Source organism: Asterias amurensis, chromosome 17 (genome assembly GCF_032118995.1).
Source record: "Asterias amurensis chromosome 17, ASM3211899v1".
NCBI classification, from domain to species: domain Eukaryota; kingdom Metazoa; phylum Echinodermata; class Asteroidea; order Forcipulatida; family Asteriidae; genus Asterias; species Asterias amurensis.
The window spans coordinates 12,552,349-12,563,932 of record NC_092664.1 but is presented as its reverse complement, the minus strand read 5'-3'; the positions used below and the strand labels follow the sequence as shown (position 1 = coordinate 12,563,932).

The 11,584-nt window shown below is 42.9% G+C and overlaps 3 protein-coding genes across 3 annotated transcripts; all 3 read right to left on the bottom strand.

Moving 5' to 3' along the window:
* Window positions 1-2,507: 2,507 nt before the first annotated feature.
* Window positions 2,508-3,500, bottom strand: LOC139950126 (uncharacterized). The gene has a single exon (XM_071948752.1). It carries the CDS (start codon window positions 3,498-3,500, stop codon window positions 2,508-2,510), a length of 993 nt encoding a protein of 330 aa, XP_071804853.1.
* An 85-nt stretch (window positions 3,501-3,585) lies between these two features.
* Window positions 3,586-4,086, bottom strand: LOC139950125 (uncharacterized). The gene has a single exon (XM_071948751.1). It carries the CDS (start codon window positions 4,084-4,086, stop codon window positions 3,586-3,588), a length of 501 nt encoding a protein of 166 aa, XP_071804852.1.
* A 171-nt stretch (window positions 4,087-4,257) lies between these two features.
* On the bottom strand, window positions 4,258-4,797 carry LOC139950124 (uncharacterized). The gene has a single exon (XM_071948750.1). The coding sequence runs from the start codon at window positions 4,795-4,797 to the stop codon at window positions 4,258-4,260; it is 540 nt and encodes a 179-aa protein (XP_071804851.1).
* Between the last annotated feature and the right edge of the window lie 6,787 nt (window positions 4,798-11,584).

Here is an 11,584-nt window from a genome sequence, read left to right as displayed (position 1 = left end):
GGGTTAGGGTTAGGGTTAGGGTTAGGGTTAGGGTTAGGGTTAGGGTTAGGGTTAGGGAATGACCTGACCTAAATAAAAGTAAATGTTTTATTCATATCACGGTGATGACGTAGGGTCCTCTACTGGGTCTCCTTTTCCGTCTACCATATCGGTCTCCATTTTTCTGCTGCATGCCCGCCATCACGTGACCTTCCGGGCTAGTTTTACTTCCAGCCGTCAAAAAGTAACTTACTAAACCAAATTTAAATCTTTTTTTTTACAAAATTATTAACGAGTAATTGACGAAAAAGATCATGAATTCAAGTTATTGCTACAAAATGTAAATAATGGTGAAAAATCTAACGTAAGATTCGCTTTCAAAGAGTCCGTGTAACGGAAGCTTGTTGTTGTATAGCCCACGGCGTGGAGCAATCAGAACGTAAGCCTCGGGGCATTATACCAAACCGCGCATGCCGTGTCTCGTGGGGGCTGGAGGTGTAATCCCAGGCGCTATGAACTCCAAGCTTGCGGGTCTCGCCGTGAGCTTGGGAGGGGTTGGGAGTACATGTTTGTCATCGTGGGTTTGTCAGTCGGTACACCTCGTGTCGAATCCGTTATTTCTTATGATCGCAACGTTCCAATATTTTTGCTCTGTTTTGTTTCATGGCTCCTAATTTTATTTTGCTAGGAGTTTTCAGGTAACAATAAAAAAGATTGATGATATCCAAACGTAGAAATACCGCATTTTGTTATATTGACAGTGTTATTGTGTGAGTAGATTTAAAAAATGTTTTATGAAGAAGAAAAAAGGGATTAAAAAAACCGGAGCCCCCGATCGAAAAAAGAACAGTTGAATAATAATTTTGTACAAAAGGTTGAAAAAAAAGGTTCAACAAAATTCTCTCAAAGCGTAATTTTGTCAAAAAATATTTTTTAGTTCTGTGAATGAAGTGTTATTTTTGAGATTGTTGAGGTATTATTTGGTTACGTTCCAAGCTATGCAGCTACTCAGCTACGCTTGCGTTGCTTCAAGTTACGCTATAATATCAAAAGGTACGTTTTCAAGCCGAGTCAAGCCCCACCCCCCGAGATTACAAAATGTTTCACTGTGAATAACAGGGCCCATTTATCCGTCAGTTTCATCTGTTTAGCAAAAAATACTGCTTACCAAATTTTTTTCTATTCAAAAATTTAGTTGGGCACTAGCCACAAGTTCACATCATTTCAAATTTTAAAATTTGGCTGGTTTCTGCTATGCAATACTATTTTGTGCTAAGCAAAATTCTGTGCCTCTGTTATAGGCGCCTACAGGCATTGAATGGGTCCTGGCACGTCGGTACTCCTAGAACTATTTCGGTTTCAGCCGGACGAAACTGAAGTAGTTCTAGGAGTAGCACGTCGGGAGCATGATTGTACGCCACGATCGCATTCCAAACTGCATCATGCCTATGCACTGCAGTAGTATGCCTAGTTTGTGCCAGGAATGCTTTATTTACTTGTCACTGTCCCATCATTTTCTGGGTTAGTTTTTTGTGTTCTTCGTGACGATCTTTGGATGTACGTCGAAGCACGACTACCTCCACCGTCGAAGGATTTGCCTGATCCGTATATATGTTGGTTGTTTATAATTTATGGATAGACTGGATCCTTATGCTGCGTCGTAGTAAAACGTTGCTATAAACAAAGCACCAGTCTACTTACAACATTGTGCGACAATGTTACGAAGATTTGACAGTTGCAACGGCTGGAAACACGTACACGCTGGCCTTTTGCCGCTTTTGGGTTTCTTAATCATTTTTCACAAATTACGTGACATTTTGATGATTTTGTTTTACAGCAACCATCTATAAAAACGTTATTGATGACTCTACAGCCCTAAATTGCGTAAACGGTGAGCCCGTGTGTCCCTTTAAGAACTTTACGCACTGTTCGTATCTGGCGCTCCCAGACGCCTCCCATGTGTGACGCCGTTGGAGTGTTGAATTCCCATTCAGCAAGAGATCTCATTCAGTAAGAGATATTCCTTCATCCTATTCGTTTCACTCCACTTCTGAATGGATTCTCTCAGTTCTCATTCACCTCCGACAAATTTGTTCCATTGTCAGACCGCATTCTTCTTGGCATTCCTCTTCTTGCTGAAAACCTCACCAGAGCATTTATGAAGGAATTTGCATCCAGTGAATGAATCCTCTCGATGTGTATGGCTCTGCATGCCATACAAGTGAACAGACAGCCATATCTCTTTTCCTGGCTCCGCCCCCTCTTTACTAGGAAGGGACCAAAGCAGTCCACCCCAGTGTCAGTGAAGGGTGGATTACCTGGTGTAACTCGGTCCAAAGGGAGATTTGCCATTCTCTGCGCACATGCCTTTCCTCTGAGCCTTTTGCAGTTTATGCACTTGCGCAAAACTTGACCTATCATTGTACGTGCTTTCGGTATCCAATACCTTTCTCTCACAAGGGACAACACATACTCCTTTCCAGAGTGCGCTGCCTTCCTTTCATGGAAGTAGCTGATAATGAGCCTTCCTACATGCCCGTGGGGACTATCAACGGATGCTTTGCTTGGTCGTTAAGTGGAGCCATCTGTAATCTTCCTCCAATTTTGAGCATCCCATCTTCCACGATTGGGTCCAACTTGTAGATGCTGCTTTTACTACAGATCCTTCCACCATCTTCCAAAGCATGTAACTCATTACCATAATGCAGTCTCTGAAGATAGCCTATGATAGCTTGTTCTGCCCTTCGTAATTCATGAACTGTCAGACATGCTTGTGTTTTCATCCGTCTATGGTCAAACAGCCATGTTTTGAACCGTAGTATCCATGCTACGGCTTTCTTTAAGCGAATCCAGCAAGAGTATTTCTCCAGCAGCTTCTCAACTGTGGCCCCTTGGGCCTCTGCCTTCACAACGCATGTTTTGGCTACTTGCTTAACTTCCTTGTCATCATTAAGCAGATCAGAACTCACATTCTGTTTTGTCGGCCAAGTTGATTCATCCCTCCACAGGAAATCCGGCCCCTGTTTCCATCTGGTGCAGGACAGCATCTGCTTAGCATCCAACCCTTGAGAAGCATCGTCGGCTGGGTTTGAGGCAGTGTCTAGATGCCTCCATTGACTCGGAAGCGATCCATCATGAATAATAGCCACTCTGTTGGAGACAAACGTGTGGAATCGTTTAGATGTGTTATTGATGTACTGCAAGACGATCATGCTGTCAGTCCAAAATATGGTCTCATGTATTTCTAGCCTCATTTCACGACGAAGCATACTATCCAAACGGACTGCCACCACTGCTGCCAATAACTCTAGCCTCGGTATGGTCATAGGCTTGATGGGTGCTAATCTTGACTTCCCCATATAAAATGTGCAGTGTGGAATTCCTTTCTGATTGACCAGTCTCACATAAGAAACTGCTCCATAGGCGGCCGACGAAGCATCGCAATAATGGTGTAACTGTACCCTTGCAGGCACTCCAAAGTCCCGGAGCTCTATGCATCTCTGAATTTCGAAATTGTCCATCATCGGAAGCTCTGTCAGCCATTTAATCCATCGCTTATGGTTTCCTGGTTCTAGCTCATCATCCCACCCTTTGTCTGCCTTGCACTCATCTTGAAAGAATAGCTTGAAGCACGAAGGGGCAGACTAAGCCAAGCGGATCGTACACCGAACTCACAATGCTCAACAGACCTCTTCTCGTGTAGCTCTTCTCCTTTGGCTTTATTTTGATACCGAGAACATCTGTATCAGTGTTCCAGTGCACACCAAGTGCTCTTTCAATTGGGAGAGGTGATCGATCCAAATCCAAATCCTTAACTCTCTTGGCTCTTTCATCAAGTGGGATTGACTCAACTACTTTTCGGCTATTTGAGATCCATTTGGTTAGGCGAAAACCACCCAAAGACAGTAGCTTGGTAAGTGACTTCACCAATGTCACTGCTTCTTCTTGATTGTCCACTGCTTTCAAGCAGTCATCTGCATAGAAGTTTTCCATTACAATAGTGACTGTTTTGCCGTCAAACACATCTGCATTATCTTCAGCAGTTCTACGCAGGGCAAAATTGGCACAACTCGGACTCCATACACCCCCAGAGAGGTGCACTGCCATTCTGTAGACTTCTGGTTGCTTGTCTGTGTTTCCGTCCTTCCACCACAACAATCGAAGGGCAATCTCTATGGCAAGGAGAAACTTTCACTTGGTGAAACATAGCCTCTATGTCACCCATGACTGCAACTTGGCGCTCTCGGAATCTGACAAGAACTCCTATCAGCTTATTAGTCATATCAGGGCCCTGAAATACTGCTTGTTCAGGGAAGTTCCAGCATATTCGGCTGCACAGTCGAAAACAATGCGTAACTTATCTGGTTTGTTGGGGTTTGTCACATTATGGTGGGGAAGGTACCATGTACATCTGGCAGAGACATCTTTATCAGTACAAGGTACACGTTCTGCGTACCCTCTTTCGAGCAAATCGTTAATACCGTCCTTATATCTGCTGTGAAGCTCAGGGTCTTTAGTCAGACGTCTTCCAAGGCTTTGTAGTCTCTTATCAGCAAGTGACCTGTTGTCTGGCAACTGTGGTGGATACAGCTTGAAGGGGATATCTATTTGATAATGCCCATCCACAACTGTCAGTGTTCTGTCCCAAACGTCGATTACCCTTTTGTCGTTTATGCACATTCGAGGGTGGCTTCCTGCCAGTGCATGGGCTGTGTCTAACTTCCAGAAGCGCTCAATCTGTGCCTCAAGTGCAACTTCATCGTGGCTTGCTGCATGCACAAAATTGCAGACACTGCTCATGGAGGGTTGGTTATCCATGATTGGCCCATTGAGTGTCCAACCAAGAGCCGTTCTCATCGCATATGGTTCTCCTGGTGCACCTTGTCTCACTTCTTAGGGCATAAGGGCCTGAGGAATATCCTGCCCGATTATGATTGTCACTTTGGATTCATGCACTTGGGGCAAGTCTAAATCTTTGAAGTGGTCCCATCTTCTCAAGTCGGCTGAAGTTGCCAATCAACTGCTTAGAGCTGGGAACGACTGTAGAGCATAAACTCTCGGCAACTGAATGACATTTCGGTTTCTTTTCTTCCCGGTTGTGCCAGTCACTTCCAATGTAACTTCCAATGCTTGTGAATCCTTGCCCTCATTCAGTGATAAAACTGTTTCCTTTCCTTCCGGACCCATTTGCTCCAGTAGAGAACGTGAGCAGAATGTTCGATTACTGCCAGGGTCCAGGAGAGCATGTGTTTGGATAAAGTCAGTTTGGCCTTTACCTCTGACATTTACCGTGACAATGGGGAGGACGACCTTTGCTCCCTTTCCCGGGGGGCCAACTGCACAGCTTTTCGCTTCGACTTTGTGCACATCTCTATTTTTCATATCCCCGGTCGGTAAATTGTTTTGCGGGTTTGGTCTCTCCATGGCAAACTGCATTGCATCATGTAGCCACACAGAGTGTCTCAAAGTGCACCCTCTATGTTACAATCACTCTTTCTCCTGCACCATCTTGCAGCGTGGTTGCTAGCATCCATGCAGTTGAAACACAGTCGCTTTCTCTTTATCAACTCCATTCTTTTCTGTGAGGACATTTTCTGAAATTCCTTGCAATCAGAGAGGCGATGGACTCCTTCACACAAGCAACACTGTCTCATTGCCCATCCACTCCTTTTGTCAGGGCTCTCTCCCTTTTCATCCCAGTCCAGTTTGTTGGTTGGGTTATCCTCAGCCAGTACATTGAATGATGAGCCTCGTTTTGACATGCATGACTTGTCAATCGATTTCTGGTCCTTATATTTGGTGGCAAGGGACCCGAAAATAGGGTCGTTTGCCTCTTTAGCAGCCATACTCAGAAATTTGACTAATCCTTCAACATTTGGATAGTCACCTGTACGTTCCACATCCTTAACTGCCTTTGTACGCCATCTAGACTGTAGATGAAATGGGAGTCTCTCAACTATTTTCACCATTCTTACACGAGAGTCCAACTCATTGCATTTGCCCATTGCAGTTAGCGTTTCCATACAGCCCCTGACATCATCGGCAAAGTCTTGCAAGGCGTCTCCATCATTAGCCTTTAGAGATGTCCCATCGGTCACCTTCTTTACCCACGCTTGTGAGACGGTGAAATCATTTCCAAATCTCTCCTTTAGAAGATTACGTGCCTTCTTGTAACCCTCTGATGGCAGCATCAAAGCACATGGTCTGATTACACGGGCTGCCTTATCTTTGCAGTATTCAAACAGTCTGTTTAGTTTAGCGCCATCACTGACTGATGAATTACCCTCACAACAATCAAATGACCGAATGAACACCCAATAGTCCATAGGGTCACCGTCGAAAGTTATCATGCTGCTCTTTGGTAAGTTCATAACATCTAACATCTGACGCTGCAGTGCAAGGGAGGCATTCTCGTTTACCTTTAGAGGCGGTGACCATTCCTCAATGGTAGGATCAAACTTTGAATCCATAACTTTATCGTTGTCTCCACCTTGAGATTTGTGTACGGATGTAGAGGTTACAAACAAGGATTTTTGGTTCACCAAATCTAACAGTTCTTTCTCCTTTGCGGAGGTGTCATACTCAAATTCTTCGTTTGTGCTTAAGAAAGGATTTGTCTGAGCACTTTGCTCTGGCACGTTCATGAATTTGGCCAGCGTCTGTTCTTCTGCAGTAACTGCCTCAAGTTCAGCCTTTATTTTTAGGTTTTCCATTTCAGCCTTTTGTCTTAGCATCTCTTCCCCAATTTGGGATTTATATATCAACTGTTCCAACTCTAGCTCCTGCTGCTGCATTAGAAATTTTGCTTTGACAACCAGAGATGCCCTTTTGGCTGCAGCCATTGCTCTTGCACTTGAGGTTGTCGATTCTGATCCAGTGCTGCCGTTCTGTGAGACGCTGTCAGTTGGAGCAATGTCGCCGAGCTGAACAGAGACCAAGAAGCAACAATGACTACGTGCTCGATTTAGTATTTCTTCAATCTTATCAGCATCCTCTCTTAACTTTGGCAACCTCTGTTTGTCAAGTTGTATGGCTAACTGTACACAGTCTGCATGTACGTCATGGTATAATTTGCGACTGCCGTTTCCAAGGATGTCAATTTACCTTTCAAATCCTCCACGTCAACAGCATGTTGAAAGTCTGTGAATTTTCTCTTTACATTGGAAGCATGGCCAGCCCGAGACCTCGATATTCTTGTAAGTTTATCTCCGCTCACATTTTCCTCAACCTGACCCGCATCCATTTGTTCTGCCATCATAATGTTCACTTGCAATCAAAATACAACCTTTGGTTTTGTACAGATGTAACGGCGGATTTTAACTGCAACACGTTAAACACAATAACCACTGCTTGTGACTATTTTGCCGATTCCTTTGCTCATGTACATTTAATGCCCTTTATTTACCGCATCACAGTGCATCACAATGCACAATCCATGTATACATCACGATTTATTTTTGAATGTGTAGTTGGTGTCAATCACAATGTTCGGTTCTCCCTAGTCTTGGTTCCAAGACCATTGGTGTTGCGCGGTCACACACAACCAACGTTCCGATTATGCACAGCAAAAACTGTACACGCTTGTAATCAACGAACGCTAGCGGGCGCTCTGTTTCTCTGATTTCCGGATCTCACCATGTCTGTGCTCACCAAGGTCTTGGATATTTGCAAATTGAAGGCGTGGCCAGACTATGTAAATGACTTTTAATGTATGCAATATTCATGTCACTTGACGAATTGAAGATGACTATTCAAACTAGATCGATTCAAAGGTCAATATGATCGGCGCTCTATTTTTAATAATCTTTGCTCAAAGTGATTCCGTGGTCATTAGGCCTATTAAAGGGAAAACAGTGAAATTTCAAGTATTTTAGACTACCTATTCAGATTATGGATACGTGACAATTTGAAATCGTAAATAATGGTCAAAAATCGAACTTAAGATAACCATTCAGAGAGTTCGTGTAACGAACGCTTGTATGGCCCCACGGCGCGGAGCAATCGGAACGTAAGCCTTGTGGAATATCACGTACCGCCCATGCCGTGTCTCGTGGGGGTTGGAGGTGTTAAATCCCGGGGGCGCTATGAACTCCCAGCTTGCGGGTGTCGAATGCGTTGTTTCTTATGATCGCAACGTTCCAATATGCTCCATTTTGTTGCATGGCCCCCTAATTTCTTTTTGTTATGAGTTTTCAGGTAATGTTGATGATGTCAAAACGTCACATGAAATAAAAATGAAATAAAAATAATGACAAAACAAAATTCCCTCAAAGCATAACTTTGTCAAACAAAGTATTACTTTTTAATTCTGTGAATGAAGAGTTATTTTTGAGGTAATGATTAAATTGGGCAACTAGTGGAATTTATGAGCGGACTATAGTCGCCTCAAATAACTGCGACTTCGATATTAGTCGCGAAACTAACTCCCATTGCCCCAGATGCATCGTGACATATTGTTTGCCGAAGGGGCATCTGAAATGATTTAAAGATTGTGTCACTGACGTCTGCATGGTTGTGTTTTGTAAAAAGGTTTTTGTGAATAGTCATGAGCGACAAAAGTGGTTATACCAAGCAGGAATGTGATCACAACTACTTTTATAGTACGTAGTCTTAGCCGCACGATTAACCAAGTGAGTTATAGCAGTAGTCGCCACTCGACAAGCAATCAAAATTCACAATTTCTTATGAGTTGTTCCAAAAGATATGGCTACGACTACATTCCAAAAGATATTATATGGTTACGTTCCAAGCTACGCAGGTACTCGGCTACGTTTACGTTCCAAGATACGCTTAAGTCTACATTCCTTCAAGTTACACTATAATATCAAAAGGTACGTTTTCAAGCCCGAGTCAAGCTACGCTTACGTTCCAAGATACGCAGCTACGTTTACGTTCCAAGATGCTACGCTTACGTTCCAAGATATGCTTACGCTCCAAAAGATTTGTCAATGTTCCAAGCTACGCAGCTACTCAGCTGCGCTTACATTGCTAGATCTGCTTACGTTCCTTCAAGTTACGCTATAGTATCAAAAGGTACGCTTTCAATCCCATGTGGGGTTACGCTTACGTTTCAAGATACGCAGCTACGTTTACGTTCCAAGATGCTACGCTTACGTTCCAAGGTATGCTTACGCTCCAAAAGATATGTCAACGTTCCAAGCTACGCAGCTACTCAGCTGCGCTTACATTCCTAGATCTGCTTACGTTCCTTCAAGTTACGCTATAGTATCAAAAGGTACGCTTTCAATCCCATGTGAGGTTACGCTTACGTTTCAAGATACGCAGCTACGTTTACGTTCCAAGATATGCCTACGCTCCAAAAGATATTGTTTTGTTCCAAGCTACGCAGCTGCTCAGCTACGCTTATACACTGCAAGATACGATTAGGTTACGCTATATTATCAAAAGGTATTTCAATCGGAAGTCAAGCTATGCTTACGTTCCAAGATCTGCAGCTACGCTTACGTTTCAAAATACGTTCTCAAAAATGACGCTTTTGAATCCCTCAAGATTTCCTTCCCCCAAGAATAAACAACTTTCACTGTGAATAACACTACAGGGCCCACCAGTTTTCTGTTTGGCAGAAAATACTGTACAAAATTTCTTTACTATCCAAAAATTGGGCACTAGCCACAAGTCTACAGCATTTCAAATTTAATTAAAAATTGGTTCAGTAACCAGTTTCTGCTAAGCAATACTATTTTGTGCTAAGCAAATTGTTGTGCCAATTACAGGCTTCATGAAATTGGGCCCTGACACGTCGGGAGCATAACCCCACGATCGCATTTCAAACTGCATCATGGCAATGCAGAAGTCTGTATCTGGATATTAATAGAAAGGTTTGTGGTGTTACCGCAAACCTTAATTCTATATCGTATTTCCACCATGCAAATTTTCAAATCCTACTGATCTGGATATTATTATACTCCGATAAAAACGTAAACCCACACACACATGCAGAGTATAGCAAAAGTCATGCAACGCACTTACTGCATGCATTGTACACTGCATGCACAACACTGATTATTATTCATGAGCCAACCGCTACGCAGCCTTTGATTGGCTCCACCGGAAAGTCGGGGAGATTTGCCAAAAAACAATAAAAAAGTTGAGACCCGTCGTTGCAAATATCCAAGACCATGGTGAGATCAAAATCAGAGAAACAGAGCGCCCGCTAGCGTTCGTTCATTACAAGCGTGTACAGTTTTTGCCGTGCATAGATCGGAACGTTGGTTTGTGTGACCGCGCAACACCTATGGTCTTGGAACCAAGACTAGGTTCTCCCAGTTGTATTTCACGGTTATAAATGACATGAGCTATACGTTATAATATCAAACGAGATGAAACGGTTCCAAACAACAATATAGGTTCGACAAAAAAAGTACAAAACCAAAATGGCTCTTACGCAGTTAATTCCACCAAAGATTCACTCTGCAATCAGTTAAGATATCGTATGTCCCTTCCTTAATATCCAATCAAATTTGCCTACAAACAAATCTCTGTTTAGCTACAAAATCTAACCTTTCTGATCCAGCTTTGATTCAGCGACGCATATCTGTCTCCATTTTTCTGCTGCATGCCCGCCCTCTTGCGTTCGAGCCAAAAAACTAAACTAGCGGTAACACTCACCTTTTAATACTATACGTCCACCTAGGGGCACAAATCCCCATTATTGTAACTTTTGCTCGACGAGCACGAACGACATGACAGCATGGACTGAGACGTTAGCAACTTGTCACGCAGACACGCGCGTGCGCACACGCGGGGAAAAAAATAACTTGCATGTAAACACCGGATTCTTTTCACAGTTCCTTGTAAGACCTACCAATGCCATGTAAAGTTTCTCTTTACTTCGGTAAATCTTACATAACTTTGATTAACTGCAATACTTACTCTCAAAACATGTATATATTTTTGGCCGTGTTTTACTTAAGTTAGGTAGTTTCTTACATAACTTTTTTTACAAAACATCTTTTTACCACTTATTTTGTTTTCTGAGTGTAACTGTAGAATTATTATGAACAATTTTATTGGCTCTCCCATACAGATTACCAGAGGAATTAGACAAGGCTGCCCGTTATCCCCACTACTGTATGCAATATGTGCTGAGGGTTTAGCAAGTCTCGTTAGAAATAATACGGCTGTGAGTGGCATTGCAACCCCAAATGGTGAGACAAGTGTCAAACTAGTCCAGCATGCCGACGACACTAACCTCTTTGTTGGTAAAGAAAGTGAATTTCAACAAATTAAGGAGATCCTCGACACATATTGCAAAGGTAGTGGGTCGAAACTGAACGTTAATAAAACCAAAGGTCTCTGGCTAGGGAAATGGAAACATAGACAGGACAAACCTTGTAATTTCAATTGGTGCAACGATAAATTGAAAACTCTGGGTATTGTCTTTGGTAATCAAGTCACACCAGAGGACAACTGGGGACCAAGAGTAAACAAAATTAATTGCACCCTTGATAAATGGTCCAAACGCCACCTCACTTACATGGCTTACATGTTATTGTCAATACCTTTGTTGGCGCCAGTATCAATTACTTAGGTAGCGTCATAGCTTGCCCTGCTGAATGGGTTAAGAAAATTGATGACGCAATTT